The sequence below is a fragment of the Rattus norvegicus genome, chromosome 3, assembly GCF_021556685.1.
Source record: "Rattus norvegicus strain SHRSP/BbbUtx chromosome 3, alternate assembly SHRSP_T2T, whole genome shotgun sequence".
NCBI lineage: Eukaryota > Metazoa > Chordata > Mammalia > Rodentia > Muridae > Rattus > Rattus norvegicus.
Window position 1 is genome coordinate 10,276,050 of NC_141536.1, and position 26,054 is coordinate 10,302,103.

The window sequence follows — 26,054 nt, forward strand, 5'->3', positions numbered from 1 at the left end:
CGCAGCTTTCAATTTCATTCTCACCCCGCCCTTGGGGATTTTTGGGCAATTCTATATCTTGTGCTTTTCCGTGCGAATTCTAGAATCAACATCAATGGTGCAGAAGACAAAAACTGCTAGGATTTGAATTTGTACGTTCGTGTGTGTGTGTGTGTGTGTGTGTGTGTGTGTGTGTGTGTGCGCGCACACCCATGTTCACATCAGGATGGTATGCGTGTAAGCATACGATGCCCACGTCAACCTCAGAAACCAGTGCTGCTGGGTGGTTGGGTCTGGCCCAAGCTTATTGTGGCTAATTATACAAAGCAGTTCTAGCTGACCTGTACTGTGATTGGTTTCCAAGAGCACCAAAGCACAGCGCATAACAGAATCTGCAACCCACTCAGGCATGAGAAAGTCTCCTCATACCAGTACATGAGAAAGTTTTCTTGTAACACTAGTAACCACATAAAATGGCTGGCTAGACAGTCAGCAGCTACCCAGACCTTAACCCCCAGAACATGGTGAGGAAATTCCACTGGGCATTGAATTACTTGCACGTTGAAGTTTGGTTTTGCTTTGTTCAGATTGGAACTATGCCCTGGTTCTGCCCTCTGGAACTAAGGGAGTATTTAAATTTGTTTTAATTTTCTAGGAACCCACGGTTGTGGATTTGGGATTTGAAAAAAGAGATGTTAGATTTTTAATAAGGAGACTAAACTTTGAAACTATTTGAATTAGTAAGACTGTAGAACTTTTTTATTTGTAAAATGCTTTACCTTGTGAAATTAAATTTCAAGTGCCTTCGATACCCCCCACCCTGGGTGGCATTCCCTGGGACACCTGCCCAGCTCTCTCCCCCTCTCCCTCTCCCCCTCCCCCTCTCCCCCTCCCCTTCTCCCCCTCCCCTTCACCCTCCCCCTCACCTCCACCTCTACCCTCCCCCTCACCTCCACTTCCCCCTCCCCCTCCCCCTCACCTCCTCCTCCCTTCCCCTCACCTCCACCCTCTCCCTCACCTTCACCTTCTCCTTCCCCTCCTCCCTTTCTCTCACCTCCACCCTCTCCCTCACCTCCACCCTCCCCCTCACCTCCACTTGCTCTTTTCTTTCTAGCTATCGACCCAGGAAGCAGTCCAACCCAGACCAGTCCCTCTCCTCCTGGAGGCTTCTGGATCCCCAGTGCAGCCCAGGACTCCATAAAGGACCTCAGGAAGGTAGGGAAGGGTGGACTAGTGGAGGGGTGAGTGGGTGAGTGGGTGAGTGGGTGAGTAGGTGAGTGAGTAGATAGGTGAGTGGATGGTGGAGTGAGTGGGGGGGAGTAAGTGAGTGGAGGAGGGGGTGGGTGAGTGGGTACAGGAGTGAGTGGGGGAGTGGAGGAGTGAGTGGGTGGGAGAATGACTGGGTGGGTGGGTGAGTGAGTGAGTGGGTAGGTGAGTGAGTGGGTAGGTGAGTGAGTGGGTAGGTGAGTGGGTGAGTGAATGAGTGAGTGGGTGGCTGAATTGGTGAGTGGATGGGTGGGTGAGTGGATGGGGGAGTAAGTGGGGGAGTGAGTGGAGTGGTGGGTGGCTGAATGGGTACAGGAGTGAGTGGGGGAGTGGGTGGGTGGCTGAGTTTGTTGTCAGTGTCTTAGGTCAGGTTGGCCAGGAAATCCTGTGGAGCCAAGGATAGTCTTAAGTCTCCATCTTCCTGTGCTCTGCAGGACTGAGCCAGGCACTGCGTAGTCCCAGCTTAGGTAACGTGGAGCTGGTCAAAGCCGGGGCACCCTGTACACTAAGTATGGGCTCTTCTTCCGAGCCCCAGCCCCAGGCCAGGTCTGGGTCTCTGAATGTGCACAGGCTCTCCTGGGATGCTGGCTTCTCCAGGAAGTGCGAGTGTTTGGAAGCTGTGATTAATTGAGGTTATATCTTGAGAGATGCTTGTTCAAAAAACATTTACCTTCACAAGTATGTGCCGTTGTTACAGGAGACAAAAATAAATGATTAAAGAGAAAAACACTTTTTAATCTGTCAAGCTAGAAAGTTTCTCCCCTAAAGTGTTGTTTTTAAATTTTTGCTTAACTGAGTGATGAGCCAAAAATAATTTTTATAAATAAATTCCAAATTTTAAGCTTTGATGTAATTTGTTTATGAGCATCTTAATAAGATTTTAAAAAATATTTATAAAACGGCCAAGATGTGTAGGAGAGAAATACCTTCTGAAACTAAACTACTAAGGTACGCACATGGACAAGTGTCTGTGGGTCCTTGGTTGGTGAGGGCGAAGTTGAGGTTCTTTCCCCACCCATGCTCTCTGGTCCCATGTGCTACCTCTTCTCCAAATCATAGGTTCCTTGGCTGGTTTGTGCAAACTGGGTTTCCATCATTACAACAAAAGACCAGAGGCCATTAACCTCTACCATGCTGGCTGCCTTCCACTTCTACAGGAAAGACTTATTTGGGCTAATGGGTTCAGAAACTCCAGTCCACAGTCAGTTGGGCACATGTCGACCCAGTTGGCATGTGCAGGGGAGCAAGCCACTTACATTATGATCAGGGAACGAGAAGGAGAAGGAGTCCCACAGAATGCTTGAAGGGCACATATCCAGTATTAAAAACAGAACAAAACTCCAGGTAGACCCCACTTCTGGGCTTTCACACATGGGCCTCTGGGAGACATTCCACATCTAAAGCGTAACACCTGTCCAGTGACTCGGTATCTGGGGGGATCGATAAGAAGTACAAGAGGCTCCTTTGTCAGCTCAGTGCTTGATTGGGTTTGGGAAGCACTCCATTGCTCCTCTGAAATGGGATCCCATTTACTATGGCTTAGATATAAAACACCATCACGGCCTCATGCATTTAAATACTCTCTTCTCAGTTCACGGTATACTTTTAAAAGGTTCAAAAGTTTACAGGTTGTGAAGCTTACGGTGGAACCCGGATGGGGTGAGTTGATTGCTGGAGGCAGGTGTTGGAGTTTGCTTTCTTTGCTTGACCTAAAATTTTTTAAAGATTTTTTTTTAGGTCTGTGAATGTTTTGCCTGTATGTGCTTGCAATGTCTATAGAGGCCAGAAGAGGGCGCCATATCCCCTGGAACTGGAATTATAAATGGTTAGGAACTACCATGTGGGTTCTGGGAATCCAACCTTGGTCCTCTGGAAGAGCAATGAGTACTCTTCACTGCTGAGCTGTTTTCCAGTCCCAAGGGCCTTGAGGCTCCATAGTTTACCTGCTTCCTGTTTCCTTTCCTTGGCTTCCAGATCCACCCAGACACCAATAAGCAGTCCCATGTCCCTGCAGACTTCCTAACATGTTGGACTGTAGCCTCGCCTCCTAAGTCATGATAAACTCTTCCTCAAGTTGCCTCTTGTTAGGTGTTTGGTCAAGAGAGAAGAAGAGTAAGAACAGACCGGTCCAGGCAGTGTTGGCAAGGCCTCAGGAGAGAGGCACACTGTGTGCCGTGAGGCTCTTTAGAGTCCACCGCTGATGGAGCTAACTCACTAGCTGGCCTCTCCTCACTCCATCTCTCCTGCTGTGGCAATGTGTGCTATGTGGACCACTTTCCTAGCCCTTGGCTTCTCCTTTCTCTAATCAACTTCCACCTGAAGTTGACCATTACCCGTCATTTCAGGAAGTATGACAGTGGCCCAAGTGTTAGCAACAGAAGTGAAAACCCAAGCCTGAAACAGCCCCCTGCTCCCCGCCATCCTCCAGGACAGCAAAAGTGCCCCCTTCAGGAAACTGCTTCAGGCCCCTGACTTCTCTTTTCCTCCCCACAGATTATACAAATTAAACCTCTGGCACACATCACAAGCTCCGGCACCCACAGGCACCACACCTTCCTGAGAATGCTCCTGTTTCTATGAGTCTTCTGCACCTGCTCTCCCCAAGACGAGGGCGTTTTACAGTAGCACCCCACAAATTTTCCAACTGGAAACTTCAGGGCAGAAGGAAGGATGAGCTGATTTTTTTTTAACCAGCGTGGCCCAAGTTTTCCCCACAATTCTCCAGAGTCAGGATGTGCTCCCCACCTATCAGGTTTGGGTGTATTTCTAAGTGTGTGTGAGTGTGTGTGTGTGTGTGTGTGTGTGTGTCTGTGTATGTGTGTGTGTGTGTGTGTGGTGTGGTGTATGCATGTGTATGCACAGGTGTGTGTATGTGTGGTGTGGTGTATGCATGTGTGTGCACATGTGTGTGTGTATCTGTGTGTGTGGTGTGGTGTATGCATGTGTATGCACAGGTGTGTGTATGTGTGGTGTGGTATATGCATGTGTGTGCACAGGTGTGTGTGTGGTGTGGTATATGCATGTGTGTGTGTGTGTGGTGTATGCATGTGTGTGCATGTGTATGTGTGTGTGGTGTGGTTTATGCATGTGTGCATAGGTGTGTGTGTAGTGTGTTGTATGCATGTGTGTGCATATGTGTGTGTGTGGTGTGGTGTATGCATGTGTGTGCACAGGTGTGTGCTAGTGCATTCACTGAAGTGTGCACATGAGAAGATCAGAAGTCACTGTTCGATGTCTTCCTTCCTTTTTGAGCCAGGGTCTCTCACGGTGCCTGAAGCTTGCTGCTTGACTGGCTGGCCAAGGAGCGCCAGGAGGGCCGCCTGCCTCTGCTTGCTCAGCGCTGACATCACATCACCATCATACCTGATTTTACGTGGAACCTGGGAACTATTTCAGGGCCTCAGGTTTACCCAGCAAGCCATCGCTCCAGCCCTGGGCACTTCACTGTTGGAGCACAAATGCAGACAGCTCACATACCAATCCACACCCAGGACACCCACCTAGGGGAAGAGGTGTAACTTTATACGACTCCTGCTTCCGTCGTGCTGGGGACTCTCTGGTCAACAATGTTTGTGGGAGATGCCTTCATACAGAACAGGGCAATGTGCTCACTTTGATCTTTAGTCCTCTTCCTGTGGGAAGGACAAATTCCTAAACCCATCAGGCAGGCAGAAGATGGAGCCTCGCTATGAATGTTCAGCCGACATTTAATGGCTCCTGACTCTTTTATGCCCCGTAGAAAATCCCAAGGCACGCTGCCAGGCTGTACCGGGGGCAGAGGTTGCGGGGAGGATTGTGGGGAGAATGCAATGGTGACCCTGGGGTTTCTGTCACAATACTCATACGCTCTCTTGCCGGTTCATGGAAGACTTCATAGCAGGTCTCTTTTTGCTTTCAACCTACAGCCCAAACCTCGGTGCTGATAGTGGGCTGCGTTAGAAGACTCGTGTCTGATCAATGTGTTGCCGGCAACAACTTTGAGGGCGGATGCGTGGAACATCCTTTATGGTCCCCAGGGGAGAGCTGGAAAAACAGGATTCTAACAGAATGTGTTTATTTTTCTTGGCGGCCTGGCTAGGTGTTACAAGGAAAAGAAGAGCTTAGCAGTTGGCAAGCAGGCATAAAGCCAGCTGAAGGCTCCAGGAGGCCGAGGGCTTTCGTGATGGAAAATGCCTGCACAGTTCCAGATTCTTAAAGAATGAGAAGGAAGGTTTCAAGTGGCTGTAGGTAACCAGCCTTTTTATATAGTGACTCGGCCTTGCCATAAAAAATCCCCCCTGGCTGGGAGATAGCTAAAGGCTGTTATGCAAACCGGAGGGACTTGAGTTAGAGTCCCGGAAACATGGAAAGAGCCAGGCATCGTGGTGCACACTTGTGATTCCAGTGCTGGGCTGTGAGTTTCTGGCCAGTCAGAAGGCCTACTTAGCACATGCCTTAGGGCTTCATTGCTCTGAAGAGACACCATGGCCGAGGCAACTCTTACAAAGTAAACATTTCATTGGGGCTGGCTTACAGTTTCAAGAGGTTCAGTCCATTATCATGGCAGGAAGCATGGCAGCCTCCAAGCAGGCATGGTGCTGGAGAAAGGACTGAGTTCTCCACCTTGATTGGAAGGCAGCCAGCAGGAGACTCTCTCTTTTGCACTGGGCAGACCTTGAGTACTAGGAGCCCTCAAAGCCTGCCTACACGGTGACACGCTTCCTCCAACAAAGCCTCACCTAGTACAGCAAGGCCACACCTGATAGTGTCGCTTCCCTGAGCCAAGCATACTCAAACCCCTACAGCATAGTCTAGGGGAAGAAAATGAAAACATCTCCAAAAAAGAAAGAAAGAAAGGAAGGAAGGAAGGAAGGAAGGAAGGAAGGAAGGAAGGAAGGATGGGGGACCTCAGAGGAGCAACACCTGAGACAGTTCTCTGACCTACTTATGTGAGCGGTAACCTAACACACTTTACATGCATGTACTTCCTCCTGCCTGAGCCTGGATCATCTCAGGGAGACGGCCTCAGGACAGTAGATACAGAGAGAAGCAGGGAACACGGCCCACTGACTTAACAACTATCTCAAGGGAGCCTGGGTGGGGCTAGGGGAAAGGACTACATGTTGGGCCTAATCTGCTTGTCATGATCGGCTCTGACCATGCCCGGGCACCAGCAAGAGTGCGTTTGTGTCTATCCCGGAGTGACAGGTGCTTTGTTCAATGCACTGCATCTGAGAGGAGGCCAAGTGGAGGAGATGGGCGCCCCTCTGAGCAGGCCCGGAGCTCGCTGGGCTTTGTGCCAGTGCTGCCTCCACTGTGTGCCTCAGCTGTTCTTCAGTGGTTCTGAGCTACTTCTGCGGTTGTCATTGTCATAGCGACTTGTCAGCCTGCAACATATGGGTGGGGGGGCGACCAATGGTGTGATTCCTGGAGCTGTGCGGAGACTCTGTCCCTCCTACCCACCACCCACCACGCCATGTGTCAGGAGTCCCAGCCAGTAAGGCGGCAGAGCTGGGCACCATCTGAAACCCCATCTGTCCCAAGTCGGCAACTAGGACTCATGGAGCTTTGTACTGCTGTGGTATGGAGTCCCAGCCCCTCCGTGGAGTCGAAGGGAGAGTCACCACATTTCATAATAAAAACTGAGATGCTGCCTCTGGGTCTCCTGTCCACCCAGACCAGGGGCCTCTCAGCGCCTATGACCCATATCCACCAAGTCGTTGCAGCCTGCAGGCACAGGCTGCTTGGCAGGAGAGCCTGTCTGGGCAGGGAGGCCTTCCCACAAAGGAGACTGCATTTTCAGAGGAGATCTTTGTGTGGGCCTAGGTACCTTCACAGCAGGATGTCCAAAGCCACACACTGGGCTACAAAAGGAGGTTTGCTCAGGTTGGCAGCTCAGATAAGGGACTTGAGATCAGAAACATACCCTAACCAAGCCTGGCCAAGCTCCCATCACAGGGCATGCTTGGCTGTGGATACAGACGTGGCCATCCACACTGTTCTGCAAAATGGCAGGGGGTAGACGTTCCGGGTCATGAGAACAGGAACTGCCTGAAACCTTAACCTGGTTCGTGTAAGCTCGGTTTCAGTGACTCCTCTCTGGGAGGATTTCCCTACCCAGTTTCCTTCTGGGCATCACATCCCTGTAAAACAGTGGTTCTCACCATGTTGGTGGTGATTCCTTTGTGTGTGTGTCAGGGGCAGGAGGGTAGAATGACCCTTTCAAGAGGTCACCTAAGACCATCTGGAAACACAGGTACTTACATCGCAGTTCCTAACAGCAGCAAAATTAGAGTTATGAAGTAGCAACAGCAATAATTTTATGGCTGGGGGTCACCACGACACGAGGGTCGCAGCATTAGGAAGGTTGAGAACACTGCTCTAAAGTGAGCTTTTCTCTGGCAGCCAGAGGATCAGTCAGCTCTTCTTTGCCCCATAATCATCTGCGGTACTGAAGGTCCTGAATGCCCATCACATCCAGGAAGACTCAACCAAAACAAACCAAAACAAACCAAAACAAACCAAAAACCCAAAACGAAAAATGTCGTAGCCCTTCCAACCAGATTCTAAAAGCTCATTGGTTAAGAGCACCGGCTGCTCTTCCAGAGGTCCTGAGTTCAATTCCCAGCAACCACATGGTGGCTCACAACCATCTGTAATGGGATGTGATGCCCTCTTCTGGTGTGTCTGAAGACAGCCACCGTGTACTCATATATGGTAAATAAGTAAATCTAAAAAAATAAAATAAAATAAGGTGGGATAGAGGAGGACACCCAGTTTGGCCCCAGGCCTCCACGTGCATGGTTGCACATGTAACTATACTGTATACACACAAAGGCCTGTGGCAGGACATCAAACAGGCCACATGTCCAAAGGACCCCAGCCACCCCTTCAGTGACTGGTGACAGAGGATATCTGCCCCCTGACATCGGGACCTGGCAGTTGGGGCCTGGCAGTGGCCCGGTGTAAGCTGAATCTGGCTGATCCCACAGCAGTGACCGTGCGTGTTTTCCCAGTCAGCATGCCCACCAGAGAACTCGCTCCTAGGAGAAGACTCGAGTGCAGAGAGAAGCCTGCAAAAACCCGCACGTGGAATGCTATCTATGCAGGCTCCAGGTCCTCGATAAGAGAGCGGCCACTTCCTCAGGTGACTTAGTAGCTATTTAAAATGCTAAATATGCAAACACTTGTAACCTGGAAAATAACTGTAAAGTTGAGAAATAAAAGCCACCAACTATATTACATAAAATTCATGATTATGTATACATAAAATAAAACTTTGTATAATTTCACAGGCATCGGATAAAATAAAATGCTAGGTAAAATAAACCTTTCAAAAAAACTTAAACTACGATTCAAATCAGAACATAGAGCTGTCAATGTCCATATTCTTTAATGAGATAGAAGGGGTCAGGGGAGGCCAGATTCCTTCTAAAAACAAATGGATAAGACCCAGAGGGACGGAGAACCAGAAGGGAACAAGGACCCAGAGGGAAAAGGAACTCAAGGGGAGACTGGACCTAAAGAACAGGGACCAGAAGGGCAGGGACCCAGTGGGATCAGGGACCCAGGGGAGCAGGAACCCAGGAGCACAGGACATCCAAAGGGACAGAGACATAGAGAAAGCAGGGATTTGTGGGAACAGAAACCCAGGGGATACAGAAATCAGGGAAACGGGCAACCCTGCAGAAGAATACCCATAGCCCAGAGTCCTGATTTAACTGAGTCAGGACCTTCAAAGACTTCAAGCTTCAGGAAGTAATGCCAAACCCTCCTGGAACTAACAGTGATGTCCCTATCGAAGACCTAGGTGCCAAAGGGGGACTCAAAGGGACATCTTAAGACTGAAAACCAAAACCCCAAGAGTTTTTCACATGGCAGGGACTCTCTACCTGAGGAGCAAGGCTTTCATCTAACTTCCTGGTGGAAACAAATCTATTGAATTGACTGTGCTTACTCCAAGTGCTTGGCCTTGAGGTGTGAATTAGGAGAACATCCTCTACCCGACATACCCAAGGCCCCCTATTCTACCCTCAGCTCTGCACAAAGATAATCACATAAATCAAAATAAGGTGCCAAAAACCAAAACCAAACAACTAAACAACCACAACAGCAGCAGCAGCAGCAGCAACAGCAGCAGCTGCCAGTGGAGAGTCCTACCACAAAGGAAGATAGCAGTTATATTAAAGTACTGGAGATGCTCAGCTAGTCAGGGCTTGCCTTGAGAACACAGAGACTAAGTCAGGTAAGGTACCCAGAACCCATATAAAAATGGGTGCATCAGGGTTGGGGATTTAGTTCAGTGGTAGAGCGCTTGCCTAGCAAGTGCAAGGCCCTGGGTTCAGTCCCCAGCTCCGAAAAAAAAAAATGGGTGCATGGATTGGAGTGACGGATCAGCATCCAAGTTCAACTCCCAGCACCCACGTGGTGGGTCACAACCACCTGTAACTCCAGTCCCAGGGGACCTGATGCCCTCTTCCAGGCGTGCATGTGATGCATAGACATGTATGTAGACGAAACACCCATACATAGAAATAGAAAAATAGACAATCTAAAAAAATCATTTTAAGTGGATGCAGTGGCATGTAGCTCTAATCCCAGAGCTGAGGAGGGAGAGACAAAAGAATTCCTGGAGTTTGCTGGCCAGTCAACCTGGCCTAACCAGCAAGCCCCAGGTCTTAACAAGAGATTCTGTCTCAAATTATACCCATATATCTGTTTATCATCTGTATCATCTATCTATCTATCTATCTATCTATCTATCTATCTATCTATCTATCTATCTATCTATCTATTTATCTATCTGTCTGTCTATCTATCTATGTATATATTTATGTATATATCTATATGTATCCATATATCTATGTGTCTATGTATCTATGTATCTATGTATCTATATATCTATATATTATATCTAATCATCTATATACCTATATATCTATCTATATAACTATAGTAATATTTCTATAGATAGATATCTATATAGAGATAGAGGGATAGATGGATAGATAGATTATGGATGGATGGATGATAGACAGACAGACAGATAGACAGATAGATGGACAGACAGATAGATGGACAGACAGATAGATGGACAGACAGATAGATGGACAGACAGACAGATAGCCAAACCAATACATAGTGTACGATACAGGATGACTGAAGAATAGCACTCTAGACTCACCTCTGAATTAATATGCATGTGCAGCACACACACACACCACACACACACACACACACACACACTAAATAAATAAATAAGTGAAAATAAAATGGGACAATTTAAATATGCTTATGCATAAAAAAGACAAGCCGAATTTAAAAAATAGCTATATGAGGGGCTAGCCTCAAGGGAAGAATTTGGTCTGTGCAATCATGAAGACCAGGGCTTGGGTTCCAGCAGTCACGGAACAAATTACACAAATCAGAAATGCATGTAACTCCAGCTCCCAGGGAGCCAATGCCTTCTTCTGTCCTTGGCACGCCCCTGCACACACATGTGCATATACTCATACTCACACACAAACATACATGCATACATTAATAACTAATTAAAATATGCACTATGATGTTGACGACTCCCACGTCTTGTGATGAGGACAGCTGCCATCTGTTGCTGCTAAGGAGGGTCTTTGTGGAGCTTGATGCATTCTCCTTGTGCTGAACTGGGACTCGCTCTGGTCTGAGGGTCTTTAACCCCAGGCCACACATCCTGCAGCCACAGTGTGCCTCCATGCCATGAAGGGCACCTGTGAGTGTGAGATCATGACTGAGCCCTTCCATGACATCAACCATGTTCACTGTTTTCTGATTGGCCACAGCATTCTGCCTGCTTCCATGGGCGAGCAGATGCCTCGCCCCCTAACTGTGGCATTTCTTACTGAGGAGCTTAAATGAGCAGTAGCCTGTATTAGCATCTCATTTAGTTGCGATTTGCATTCCTCTGATAAGTATCATCTTCATAAACAAATTGAAACTTTTTTTTTTTTACAAATATGAGGGTGTTTTTAGAGGTCTAAATTATTCGCAGCCTTTTCACAGATACATAGGAATCGATTTTGTGCGATGTTTGCTCAAACCCATGCCTTCTTGGTGTTGTTCAGTGCTGCCTTTGGAACTCAGTCCCTGTGCATCTTAGACAAGTGCTCGACCACCAGCCTACACCTCCAGCCCAGACTCGCGCCTCTGCTGACCTGTTGGGAGACTTTGCTGTTATTATTACATTGTGTTGCACGGTTCCATATTCAGGTCCTCAATTCTAGGTGATTTCTCTGAGACCACACTGGCACCAGAGACCCACCTTTGCCCACCAACACCAACCTTAAAGCACGCCCAAAAGCACTGAAATGTACCCTAACTCCTGGGATCCATGTATGGACCCCCTACTCAGGCTACTCTCAAAGAGGCTGCCCTGAGATTAAAAAACCCCAGGCAAAATTCCACCTTCTTCCAGCCAACTCCCCTTGAAACAGCCAACAGCCCCAAACTGTACCCCACGCCCTAGGCTCCGTATTCCGGTCCACACCTCCAACTGCTTTGCTGGAGTCCCTGCTTCCACCTAGGAACCCAGATAGAACCACGCCCTCTGCCTGCCAACTAGTCTTAAAGCACACCCAACAGCCCTAAACTGCCCACCATAGCCGGGGCTTAATATTCAACTCTGGCTGCTGTTCCCCGAGGCCACACTGGCACTAGGAACCCCAGGTAAGAAACCGTCATTTGCCCACCCACTCTCCTTAAAGCACATCCATATTTGGGCTCAGGTCTCTGAAATTTTCCCAGAGACCACATTGACACAAGAGAACCCAGGTAAGACTCTGCCCTCTGCCCACCAACTCCCCTTAAACTACACCCAACAGCCCCAAACTGCACTCCATGTCCCAGGCTCCAAACTCTGGCCGACAATTCTGGCTGTTCTCCCAGAGGCCACACTGGCACTAGGATCCCTAGTTAAGACCCAGTCCCCTGCCTGCCAACTCCCCTTAAAGCATAACTAATGGCCCTAAACTGCTCACGATCCCGGGACCCCATATTCTGTCTCACTACTTCAGCTGCTTCCCCTGAGGTCACCCTAGCACTCGGAACCCCATGTGGGAAACCGTCTTATGCCCACCAACTCCACTTTTTTGTTGCTGCTGTCTGCTTGTTTGTTTGATATAAGGGCTTGTGAATCTCAGTCTGGCTTTAAGCCTGAGACGGCTGTGAACTTCTGATCTTCCTATGTCCGTCTCCCGAATGCTTGGATAACAGGGGTGCACCACCATGCCCAGTGCCCACTCTGAGAATCAAATCTAGCCTGTGCACACTAGTCGAGCGCTCTACAAACTGAGGCATGTCCTCAATCCTGGTTAGTTTTCTATTTTATTTTTAATGGGGTGTTGTGGGTAGGGTAACAGGCCTTCTGCTAAATATTTCTTGCCTGATGTCTGGATCTGTAACAAGCTTCCAGGGAACAACTGGGCTGGAACTCCCTAAGACTTGTGAGGACCCTGGCTTTTCTAAGCAGACCACGTCTATCTTCTGTCAGACATAGAGACCCATTCTAGGTGACAGATGGGACAGATCGCTAGCTGCTGCTGTCTTTGAAGCCGGACAAAGAAACCACAGGCAAAGAAGCCAGGGTGCCCAAGAAGCTAGAGGAGGTAGGAGGTCAGGCTCTCTCAGGCATCAGGAGAAAAGGACATCAGTGTGTTGACTTTCTACAGGTCTTATTATCTTTGGAACTGTGACCAATGGGACAGTTGTTTTAAGCCACTGAATGTGTGCCCGTATCACAAGCAAAGGGATAAACCTGATTGTGTAGAGTTATTTTCCTATCCTTATTTTCCTCCCTCTGTGTCTGATAAGCAGATGGTCTACTTTGAATACCCAACTTTCTCTTCCTCCTGCTCAGACCTCCTTGAGTCCTAGGGAGAATCTAGCCCTAGTCTGTGAGGAATACCTTTCCTCGTTTCTACCCGCCTCAGCTCCGACAGCTAGAATTGTGGTTTTCACATGTGCCCGGGGGGAGGCAGGCCCCTCTGCATTTTCCCCTCTGGCACCTCAAGCACACATCTCACCAACTCTGGGCACAGTGCTCACCACATCTGCTAGTCAGGGGAAATGCTGGCTCACAGAAGCTCTTACACAGAAAGCAGAAGGGCTCGTGCATGCTTCCAGCCTCTTAGGAGTGTTTTTTTTTTCTAGCACCAAGGAAACTTTTTAATGACCATGTAAATTGCTGTGAGCGAGCCATGAAGGGGACATGGAATGGGGACAAGTCACTTACGATAGCAGCAGAGCTGGAGGTCAGAGGTAAATGACCCAAGGGGATAGTTAAGGCATTGGCTGTTTATACATGGACTTTCCAACCCTTTCTGACTGTCTTAGACAACTCTGCTGGATGATTCAGATATGGTGAATTATTCAAAAATAATACACACACACACACACACACACACACACACACACACACACACACACACTGGAGACACCCGTCTGTCAGAAAACACGCAGCTTTTGTAAATTCAATTTTTTCTTTGTGGTGAGAATATAGGTATGTGAAGAGAGCCAGGTCAGAGGTCATGGGCTGTGTGGAATGTGGGCAATGAGCAGAGCCGGGCGGGGTGGCACACTCCTTCCTTGGCTGAAGAAAGATAGAAGACTCCTGTTGCTGGTATGCTAGAGTTTGGGAGGGGCACTCTCTTTGTGGGGAGCTAGATGAGGCGCACCTTCATTTCAGAAACCTTGTAGCTGTAGTTGTACCCTTTCCATGACTTCCAATTGACACCGTTTGCATAGCTCTTATGGAGACCCCTAAGGTAGAGGCCATTCAGGTTGGAAGTGTGACAATCAGAGTACCACCAGGCTCCATGGTAACGCACGGCACAGTTGGAGGATCCCTGGTCGTTGTCTTGGTCTTTGGTGGAGAAAAGCATGTTGTTTTGGGAAGTCAGGGAGTCACCTGTCCAGAAAGAACATGCATTAAACAGATGCTAGACTTGGTGGCTGTTGGCATCTCTCTCCCTAGCCACACTCTCTGCTCCCTTGGGAGCCCGCTGAACAGTAGCACCAGGACTGGCTCTCTGTCTCCTGCTGCCTGTGTCCCTCTAAGACTTCTCTTGACCTGGCTGTCTCTCAGTAGGCACCAAAGAATGGCCCCATACCTCCAGGCCTCCAGGATTCATCCTTTTCTACTTCCCAACTGGGCATAAGGTCACAAGGAGCTCACAATGGCCTTGGGTTCCCTACCCACCAATCACGATCGAAGCCTTCCTTCCCTGCTCTGTTTGTTTTTTTCTAAAAGTCCAAGGTAATATGGTGCAAAGTGGGTGCGTACGCTTCGGAGCTGTCACCAAGAAAGCTCCTGAGGATGGGACCTGCCTCACTTAGCTCTGAGTTCAGCAGTTAAATAGGCGTGGCCATGCCCCAAGGCTCCCCGGCTCAAACTGGGAATCTCTCCAATCCCCTGTCTCCAGGTATGCACGCTATAGAGTGCATTCTGTGAGATACACCTCCCAAACCACAAGTCCTTCTGGGAAATGAGGGTTGCTGTGGTTCGGAGATTTAACGTCCCCTAAAAGTGTTGTAAGATGAAGGCTTGTTGACCTTGTTGGCCTTGTTTGGGGGTCAGGAGACTGGATTGGGAGAGCTGAGACCTCAGTGGGTTAGTAACCGATAGATTCCTAGTAGCCCGTCAGGAGATGGTGACAATGGGGAGGCAGGGCCTGTTTAGGAGAAGAGGAACACTAAGACATGCCTTTGAAGGGTGTTCCCTTCAGCCCCTTTCTCCGGTTCCTATTGGCCCTAGAACAAGTGGCTTCCACCATGACCTCACCTTGGGTCCAAGTGACTAAGGATGAAAGCATGGGCCAAAATTAGTCTTCCTTCCTTCTGAGTTTACTTCCTTCAGTTTTCTGTCACAGAGTTGGAAGGCTGGCTAATTTGGGGGCCCAAATATGTTCTTTCTTTGTGGGAACAGGGCTTTAGCACCCAGGGAGAGATGACTATCTCCTTCTGACTTCATCAGAGATAGTAGTCAGTGGTCCTCAATCTCTATGCAATGGAGCTGGGCCCTTGGGAGTGCTAACAGACTACATCCCATGGCCTAAAGATGCAGATATTAGTATTTTGCTGATGTAGAACCTAGGTTCATGGCTCAAGGCCACCAGGGGGAGATGAAAAGCAGGCTCTTCTACTCCCAGAGTAGTTCAGAAGTCCCCACTTCACAGCCTGCCCCGCAACCCCCAAGCTCACCAGCACCACCACCGAGGAAGTTCCCCAGAATGAGCTTGTATTTCTCGGCCTCTCCCTGGATCTGGAAGGAGCTGTACTTGGCAAAGTCATGGTTGCCGTCGAAGTCTGCAAGATCCACCCGCAGCTCATTGGTTCCTTCAGGGAGTGGAGGAGGGTGGTTAAGGCTCAGCCTTTGAGGTGGAAGTCAGATATCGTACTGATCTCTATGAATGCTACTTGAACTGGGCAGCCCTAGGGAATTCACCTGGGTAGGTGCCAACATCTTTTGTTTACAGAAGTACCTCAGGGATGCCGTGTGTTTTAGGTTCCTCTGTCTGTTCTAAAAGCGGCCCCCAGAAACCCACCAGCAGCATTCCCTGGCATGACCCAGCATGCTTTAGTCTATGATTCTCCCAGAGGGCTGTACTCTAATGCAGTAGCCTGAACCTGGATGTGCAAGGTTTTAGCTTTTTTTTTTTTTTTTAACTGTATGCACAGAAGCAGACACAATAAGGTATCCTGGTAGTGGGTAAGAGACAAAAGGCTATGTGATTTTCAGTGAAACATCAGACAGGCCATGAGCTAGTGTTTTGTACCACAGGAGAAGGGACTTTGGGAGCTTGTTCTCTCTGTGACTTGTAGAGGCAAGGAGACTTTTGTAGGACCCAGAGGCAAGTGTTCTGAATGGATTAACAGCTAGAGATGAGAAATGATGTCCCCAAGAGATCTGCTGGATTGTGAGGTGTCATATCCCACAGTTAGAGGAGTTCCTTATTCCCTGTGGAAGACCATGGCTGGGATCTTATGCCATGGGGTGACTTTGCTGAACATTGTATACTCTAACTACCTGGGACTCCTCTGCCTCATGGCCCAGGTCTCAGGGTCCCTAGGTTACCACTCCGGCCGGCATTGCCTACCCTGGGTGGTTAAAGCATGGATGTTATCGTTCCCCAGCCAGAACTCCCCCAGCTGGCTGCCGAAGCCTTGCTTGTATGAGGTCCAGTCCCGAAAGAAGTCCACCGTGCCGTCGATCCTTCTCTGAAAGACCTGGGACGGTGAGGTATACACAGACGTCAACACAGGGAACCCAGCCTCAAAGCAGATCGGGAATCCATAATCCTCAGAACACTGGGAACCTAGTGCCGTAGATAGGCCATGGCAGTCCCCATACACCAAGCGGCAGCTACAAGAGTAGGTCACACGTCCCAAGCCACACAGGAGGAAGAAAAGTGTGCTGGCTTCACACAGGCCTCCCCTTCCATGTGTGCTGTCTTGCACAGGTCACCTGCCAGCATTTCTGATTCTCTGTCTTCAGAGAGTGAAGGGCTCCCTCTGAGGTACAAAGGGACAGAACCCTACACAGCTCATTTCCTATTAGCCATGGAACTTGGGTTCTGAGAGTTCAGTGACCTGGGGCTAACCAAACACTCACGGTCCAGCCTCCACCATCTGTGTCCATATCACACAGCACGGTCAGGGGCCTGCAGTCTGGCAGGTAGATGGTATACCAGCCAGTGAGAAAGTAGCCCCGGGTGAGCAACTCCTTGCAGGTCCGAGGTCCTGTGGATAGAAGCAGAAAATGAAGGTAGGACCGGAGCCCAGGTATGCTCAGAGAAGGTGAGGAACAAACACAAATTCACACAGCAGGGGCCTAGAAATGGAGGCAGGGACAGAGAACATCTGTATGGGGACAGGGAAGGCAATGTGCTCACCTGTAGCACATGACTGGGAGGGCCCGGTGTCTCCTGCATGGGGAGAGAAGACACTCTGGTCACAGATGTGAGGTCATCAGCTACATCCCTACTGGCCCCTATAGCCCCTTAAATACATGAGCTGAATAATTCCAGGACTCGCCTAGGCCCTCCTCCTCTTGGAGTACACATTCCAGCTACCTGGCTTTTCCTCTGCAGCTGTGGTAGCCCCTCCTGGCTCCCAGCATGCTTTGCTCCAAGTGCACTTAGACTATGCTCTGCCAGACTGTCTACCCAGGAGGCCTTGTGGGTGAGGGATGTCCTTGGCATTCAAACCCAGGCAGCTCTCCCTTGATTATAAAGAAAACATGAGATTGTGTCTTAAAGCTTCATATTTTTTTTAAAAAAAAATAAATAAGCACCAATTAGAAAAGAATTCAAATCAGTTTTGCTCATCACTCAGACAGACCACTAACAGGTTCTAGAATAGGAGCCCTCAGGATTTGAATATCCTGGCTCCTGACACCTACTCTACTCACTGCTCAGACACTAGGACCTCAGTCTAAGGCCCCTTTCCCTAGGCATATCTAGGTATGACAGACATGTCTCTACACAGAGCTTTGCACACCTCCCAAGACACAGTACAGAGGCTCACCTTTTTCTCCACGCACTCCCTTCTCTCCTCGGTCTCCTAAGGGAAGAGAACACAATACTGGTGCCCAAAGCATCTGGTCAATCAGGAGACCCACCAAAAGGGGCTAGCCACACAAGGCAGGCACTGGTTAGGGTCAACTGAGGAACTGGAAACCAGGGGCAGGGGGCAGGCAACCCATGCGGCCATCAGGGAAGAGACACTGGGACCTGGGTTGGGCAGTCCCTCCCCATCTCTCTCCAATCCCTGTGTTTTTATACGCAGATTGGGGTACCAAATTTAGCATCCCTCAACAGTCTGCCAAGTTGTTACCTTTGGGTCCAGTTGGCCCCGCCTTTCCAGGGTGTCCAGGAAGGCCACTCTCTCCTGTAAAACCAGACATACTTTCTGAGCAACGCATCCATCATTATCCCCCAGAAGGTCTTTGTCTCAGCAGCAAACTCCTGACCCTGTCATGCTGGCCACAGTGACCTTTGGGACCACAGCCAGGCTCACTGAGGAGGGTGCCGAGGGTAGGGTGTAGCCTACCCTATGACTGGGGAGGATGCAGTGGGGAGGGAGGTGTATCCTAACCCATGGCTGTGCACTGAGGCACTCAGTCACTAAGCTTTTGTTTGCTCCTTGTCCAAGCTGAGTGGACCAGGCCTAGGCCACAGAGACTGTACTGCGGAAGATGTCTTTAGAGATGCTGTTCTACTAGGTCTCTATAAGGAGAGGGCAAGCTTCTCCCACGGTGTCCATGAAGAAAGGTATGACTGTATCATGCTCACAGACCCAGTGCTGGCTGGTTTTTATGTCAACTTGACACAGGCTAGAGTCATTTGGGAAGAGAGGACACAGACTGAGAATGCCCCCAGCACATTGGCCTGTGGGCAAGCATGTGGGGCATTTTCTTGATTAGTGGTTGATATCGGTAGGCCCAGGTCATTGTGGATGGTGCCATCCCTGGGTTGGTGGTCCTGGGAGCCAGGAAGACAGGCTGAGCCAACTTTGAGGAGCACACCAGTGAACAGAATTTCTTCACGGCCTCAGTATCGTCTGCTGCCTCCAGGTTCCTACCTGGAGTTCCTGCCCTACCTTCCCTGAATGACTAACTACAAGCTGGGAGTTCCTCCCAAGTTGCTTTTGGTCATAGTGTTCTATTACAGCAATGGAAACCCTCACTGAGACGTCTCTGGCTTGATGGAAGCTGTGAGGCGGTCATAAGGTCCTTCTTGCAGGTTCTGATCTCAGGGCCACACTTGCCCCAGCACAACACTGGTCTTTGCATTTCTGCAGGAGCTTGTAGGCTGCAAACTTCCACTGTCAGGTGTGCCCAAAGATGCCACGGAGATAACCATCCTCTACAGATGGACCGCTTCTGCAGGCCTAATGACAATACAGTGCCCCAGGCACACTAGTTCTCACTTTGAGTCAAGTTAGCAATGCATGCCAGTAGCAATTTAGATATAGGGAAGTGAGATCCAAAGCAAGAGGTAAACAGCCCTCCCCATTGCTAGCTATCTTATCCTGGCCATGGGATAACCTCTTCTTCCAAGTCCCTCATCAGGGCTCTGGGGACAGATATCTCTTCACTTACTGGGATGACAGAGGTGAACAGACAAGTGGGACTCAGTCTGGGGCCACCCACATTGGCTTCAAGCCTGGCATCTTCTCGTAGAGGTGTCCAGGTTTGTCCTGTCCCCACCAGATCCACACCAGGCTCCACCTGGAGTACCCAAGCAAGGGGCTCTCCTGCTGAACCCCAGGGCATATCTGACTTAGAAAACAGGTACCAACCACCACTGTCCCCCAGTTGAAGAGAACAGTGTGCTTGAGGTCTCCACAAGTGGGAATGCTGTGGTTCAGGGTTCCAGTGACTGTACCCTGCAGCAGATCCCAGATGGAGGCTGCCCCACTCTTCGCTGGAGGAAGGGGCTAGTCCCTTTCAGCCGCTGTACTATCGTGTGAGGCAGGTGAAGAAGAAAGCCACGGTCTGGCTTTCAGGTGCGGCTGTGAATGTGTCTGTTGCCTAGATGTCTTACGGTGGCCAAGTGGAGCAAACATTGGTAAGGGACCAGGGGGCAGGGCTGCAAAGGGGCGGGGCTGCAAAGGGGCGGGGCTGCAAAGGGGCGGGGCTGCAAAGCCCTCTTGGAGCACCTAAGATGTTCCAGAGAAGCCCTCCTGTGTCTTTTTAGACTAGTTGGAGCTAGTTTTTGTCACTGGCCATTCTGTCAAGGTACCCGGTGTAAGACCACCCAGAGTTAGGGAGGGCCCGAGGTGGGCATCCACTGTTCGAAGATCTCCCGCCATTTCTGAAAACCTCCCATCATTACTGAAGACCTCCCTGCCCTTTCTATGACCCCTCCACCATTGCTGTCCCCTTCCATATACCCCCTTCCCTCCGCACACACCTCTATCTCCTTTGGCACCAGCCTCTCCCTTGGGCCCCAGGGCTCCAGGCAAGCCAGGGCAGCCTTGAAGGATGGTGAGTTTGTTGGAGCCCTCCAGATCCAGGACCTTCACCTCTGCAGAACAGCACAAGCATCAGTTGGTATTAGCATTATATGACGCCTGCCCTGAGGGCAACTGCCAGCTCAGCCATGTCTGACAGAGGGCTGAGGACAGAATCGCCAGCCTCCTCTGAAGAGGTGGGGCAAAAGTCAGGTCTTCCTTTGCTGGAGATGAGGTCCACCATTGTCCTGGGAAGCTGGGCAGACGGGAGGGGGATGCAGCATAGATCTATGTCTGGTGTCCGGGGACTGCGTGAGAATGAGCCCTTCGGTTACCAGAGCTGATCACCCAAGCCCCCTGTGTCTGTCTCCTCTGCCCCAAGTGGTTGTAGGTACTAGAGAGATGGCTCAGAGGTTTGCAAAGGACCCAGGTGTGATTCTCAGCACCCACGTGGTACCTCACACCTGTCTGTAACTCCAGGTCTAGAGGAAATGGTGCGTTCTTCTGGATTCTGCAGACACCAGGCATACACCCGGTGCACAGACATACATATAGGCAAAACAGCCACACACACTCAAAACTATGTTTTCAGGGCTGTAGCAAGGACTCAGTTTGAGAATGAAAACTAAAGTTTTGCCATCATTCTAGAATTTAGAGAGAGCTTTGGAAATGGTCACAGAAGAACAGTAGTCAATCTTGCTAGGAAATTGAGTTAATGTAACTTTTTCCCCTTCCAACACTTGAGGGTTGGTCATGCAATGACTAAAAGAGGTCTTCTAGGGGAGGGGACATGCATGCCCCAAGGCGCAGCTGGAACCAAACAGAACTTGCTACAGTTTGTAAAGTATTGTTAATGTGCTGACTTGCAAAGTGCATACCTTGGCAGAACTCTGGAGATATCAAAACAGGTCAGGGCTCATCTCAAAGACCAGAGAACTGACTTTGGATGCTTCTTGCCGGGTTTTGTTTTGTTTGTTTGTTGTTTGTTTGCTTTAGATTATAATTACAACATCTTTCCTCTCTCCAAGTCCTCCCAAATCCCCTTCCCATGATCAAATTCATGGCCTCATTTTTCACAAATTATTATCGTATATGCATACACATATATGTATATTTATATGATATATATGTGTATATATACATATGTACATATAATATATTTATATACATATAAATTCCCAAACAACCCATTGAGTCTATATAATGTTACTGGTGTGTGTGTCCACAGAGCCGACATCAATTAGTAGGAAGTACCACCCCTCCTGCTCCCAGCATTCCTTAGTTGCCTGGAGTTCTTTGTGTAGGGTTGAGGCCTCGTAGGCTTTTCCATGTCCAGTCTCCCTGCTGGGCTCCTTCCCTGTGGTGGGCTGTGCCTTGCTGTCTGAGTCCCTTCTCTAACCATGCCACCACTCGAGACAGCCATCCTGTGCTTAGGAGCAATATCCCCAGGGAGGACAGAGCTGCCCAGGAACATTCTCCAACCCCAAATCTTTCTCTATGTGTACCAGCAGACTCCGGGGTGCATCTGTACCAAAGTTACCAAGGGCATGTGGCAGCCACAGATTAGAGGACCCTAGTATCGCTCTCCAACATCCCTAAGAAGATGGATACACCGGCGTCATCGTCATCTGTAAAGTTTCTGAGGTCAGTCTGAAGGCCTCGGGGTTGGCAGCCACAGATCCACAGAGTCTCCACCTGACCTGGTGCTGGTCACTCAGAGTCTGTCCTTAGAGGGTGACACTGAGCTGACAGGAGCTTCTCAGGTAAGGTGGGCACAGGAACACTAGATGGGTGTTGAGTGGGCAGTTACCTGCTCTCAGGGACTGAGTGTGTCTCACCTGGGCAGGTGTCAGCAGCATGGAGGGTCAGCTCAGTGACACACAGGCTCAAGACGAATAGTGCAGCAGATCCCAGGACCATGGCAACTGCTCAGCTCGCAGCCCCTCAATAGCTTTGCAGGGGTACCCTGCTCTTATAAGGCAGGAACCCTAGATCCCCATCTTGGGCTCCAATCCCCAGGAGACAGTCACTTCCTGGAGGCCTCTGGTTGCACAAGAGAACCTAAAATAGTCCCAAGGGCATGTCTGTTCTTCCAGTGAGGCCTTTTGAGGTTCACTTCCCCTGCAGAGGCATCTGAGCCCAGTCAAGGGTCCCCTCTATTTCTAAAAGACCTGCCTTGCTGGTGGCCTGAGCCCAACATAGTCCCGCAGTCCCTTCCCAGTTTCCATCATCCTCTAAATCATGTCATGTGGTCAGGTAAGATTCTGGAGAACAGACTTCAGGACAGTCAGGAATGAGCTGCTCAGTGGGGATTTGATATGGAAAGGGAAGTCTTGACATCCCAAGTGCTTTGTTGTCACCGGCTAACATGGTGGAAGACCTTACTGGCATTTATAGAACTGAAGTCCCATAGCCTGCAAGGTCAGACACTGAACCCCAGTCTGTATGAGATCCAGCCAGTCAGGCTCTTCGTCACACCCGCAGGTGAGACAAGTCTTACCCCCCAGCCCTCATCCTCCACCTTCAAGCTAAATTCTGCCCTTTGAGTCCTGTACCCTGCATGCTCAGCCTAAGCTGGCAGCAGTCACTCAACTGAAAGGTGTGCACATCTGATGTCATCAGAGTGTGACAGTGGTGGGTGGTGGGGACAGAGTGCAGAACAGATCACAGCTGCACTGTTCGTGCCAGGAGGATAGACACAGGGACGGCAAATGGCAGGCTGACCGACTCAGCCACCGCACAGGCCGGGATCCAGGGCTTTGGGTTGGCCCACCCCAGCATCTACCTCTGAACTGCTGGAGTGTGTGGAAGGGTCAGTCCTACAGGTCCAAGGCTGCTGCCTCCACGACAAGACGTTTCCTATGCTTTGCACTGTTTTGTTTGTTTGTTTTCTTTTGCAGGGGAGGTTGCATGGGCAGAGGGCAGATACAAAGGAACGGGTTGACGTGTTGTGGTGTAATTAATAAGGCGCATGACTGGTTCCCACTGTTTCTCTGTTACCGCTATCACACACTGTCCCCTTGGCAGGTTGTTGCCACACCTGTTACCATCACGTTCCTTGGCCCGTGCTAGCATGGCCCCACGCCATGCTAGCCCACGCCATGCTAGCCCCAAGCATTCTGTAGCCTAGCACGGTTTCCTGTCACAGACTCTGCTCACACTCCCAACAAATCAACAAACTGGGACCCAACAACCAGATTTATATGTTAAATGCTCAATGTCCACACAATTAGCTTACAACTGACTGATAAGGATATAAGACACCCACCTAGATACGATCTAATTTGTTCATATAGACATACAAAACCCTGTACACATCCATCCCTTAAGAATAGTCATAACAACCTGTAGTATGTGCAGAGAGGAATCTTAACATCCGCCGCCATGTTCTCTTGGCTGCTTCTCCTCTCCTCTCGCTCTGGTCTCCTCTCCTCTCTAAAACTTTTCTCCTGCCCACCCTTCCTTCTCGTCCAATGACAGGCCTCGTGCTATCCTGTACCTGTTTTTACCTACATAATGACATCAACCTACATTGATGAATGGGATTGGGGTATGGGATGTTAAACTCACCAAGAATCAATAAAAAGTTTTTAAAAAATCAAGAAAAAATGAACCTAGCAAAACTCTGGGAAGCCTGCAGGAGCATCGTTAACAAATGTGGAGCACAGACTGCGCTGTTGAGAAAGCAGGAGCAGGCCTTCTGTGAGTCTCCCAGAGCTGCTGAGCCATGGCAGGCAGGGCTGAGGCTCAGCCAAGCAAGCCTCTCTGTGACTACTAGTCGCTTCAGGGTGGAGATTTACCTGGGGTTTGGTCAAGACAGAGAGAGGGAATAAGTCTTTGCCAGCTGCCTCAGCTGTCACTGCTCCCTCTGCCCACCGCCAGGGGAGATGTCACCAGTACAGTCCTGGGACTGCTGCTGAGGTGCGGCTATGACAACAAAGAATGTAAATGGTGTGGTTTGAACATGGGATTTAATTTCCTGTGTGGGAGGAGGATTACAGGAATCAAACTCCTCTGTAGTGTTTGGAGGTGAGGCCTCTGGAGGGCAGCTGGGATTAAAGAGACGTTTCGGTTACTTTTCTATTGCTCTGATGAAATGTCACAACCAGGACAGTTGACAAAAGGAAGTTTACTTGGGGCCTACAGTTCCAGAGGGTGAGAGTCCATCATGGTGGATCACAAGCAGCAGGTGGAGCAGCAGCTGAGTGTTCACATCTCAGTGGCAAACAGGAAGCAGAGAGAGGGCACTGGAGACGGCAGGAGGTTTCTGAAGCCTCAAAGGCCACTCCCAGTGGCATAATCCAACACAAACAACTCCACCAGCTGCTGATTAAGTAAGTATTCAAAAGCCTAAGACTATTGGGGGGACATCTCATTAAACACATAGTAAAGGTGTCAGGGAGTAAGCTCCATGATCAATCCTGGTGGCTCTATAGGAAGAGGGATGACCAGGATACATACATGAGCAAATCCACACACCCACATGCTTGCGAATATATGTGTACACATACCTTCATGCTTGTACATACACACATGAATGAGCATGTGTACATGTGGACATATGTGTATGCACAATCATAGATACAATTCTTACATACATGTGCATTCTCCGATGCATGTACATACACAGACACACATATAAACACACACAAACAGTGTCAGCAAGACAGCCATCCCTAGATGGAGACCATGGAATTTGCATGCCCAGGGTCATGAGCCAAAACAAATCTTTTTTTCTTGATGCATCACATGTTCTGTGGTTTGTCAGTAACAAAAGAGGGGCAAGCACAGTCAGGTTCTGTCACATTCAAATACTTTTAATTTGGCTGCATGAGGACCGCTGAGCTGACCTCTGGTAATGGCAGTCTGCATATTCAGGACTGACGCTCCTACTGGGGACCAAACAGCAAAAGGTCAGGCTTGCATGAAGGCACAGCCACAACTGCTCAGCTCAGGGAGCATAGAACTTGAAGAAAGAAGAGAGACTTCTGGCCTCTTTCTGCCATGAGAATTTGCCAAACTCAAAAGCTGCTAGACACCTGCGCGGTGCTAAAGGTCAGTGCCAGGGACTGAGAAGAGTTTGGGTTTGGGATCCAGAAGGGCTGCACCCTAGAAATAGGGTGAGCTAGCCCTCAGCACTCCTATAAACTGCCTCTGAGATGTGCGCCAGGGGGAAAAGCTCACTTCTAAGGACATCTTCGATCTTTCCAGGTGGCTCGTGCCCATTGGCTGTTGGCAGAAAACCTTTATGGAGGGAGAGGGCAGCAGCATCCTGGGCTTCACAAGATTGAGAGAGAGAGAGAGAGAGAGAGAGAGAGAGAGAGAGAGAGAGAGACAGAGACAGACAGAGACAGAGACAGACAGAGACAGAGACAGAGAGACAGAGACAGAGAGACAGAGAGAGAAACAGAGAGAGACAGAGAGACAGAGAGACAGAGAGACAGAGACAGAGAGAGAGACAGAGAGAGACAGAGAGAGAGACAGAGAGAGACAAAGACTGTGTGTGTGTGTGTGTGTGTGTGTGTGTGTGTTTGTGTGTGTGTTCTCATTTAAGTAAACACTAGAACAGGGTGAGAGAAAACCAGTCTCAAAAGAGGAAAAGCAACAGGTCCAAGAACTAGTAAAGAGAATGCAGGAAGCCAAACACAGAGGCCACAGGTACAAATCTGCCCCTTAACAGTAAAAGCCTGAAGCATCCTCTGAAATGGGAATGCTGAGTCCTCACATCAGATCTTGTGAGGGGATCTTAGAGGTCTGTGCTCATGGAAGTCTGTTCTGTGTTCATGGTTCAGGAAGACCATATCACTTGTCCCCTGAGTGAGCTACATATTCAATAGATA

At 49.4% G+C, this 26,054-nt stretch overlaps 1 protein-coding gene across 1 annotated transcript; it reads right to left on the minus strand.

Moving 5' to 3' along the window:
* Nucleotides 1–13,720: 13,720 nt before the first annotated feature.
* Fcnb (ficolin B) lies at nucleotides 13,721–22,163 on the minus strand. Its single transcript, NM_053634.2, is given in 9 exon segments — nucleotides 13,721–14,167; nucleotides 15,460–15,594; nucleotides 16,356–16,485; nucleotides 16,871–16,998; nucleotides 17,151–17,183; nucleotides 17,785–17,820; nucleotides 18,094–18,147; nucleotides 20,175–20,288; nucleotides 22,053–22,163. Coding segments are annotated over 9 exon segments (960 nt in total). The 5' UTR covers nucleotides 22,135–22,163; the 3' UTR covers nucleotides 13,721–13,919.
* Between the last annotated feature and the right edge of the window lie 3,891 nt (nucleotides 22,164–26,054).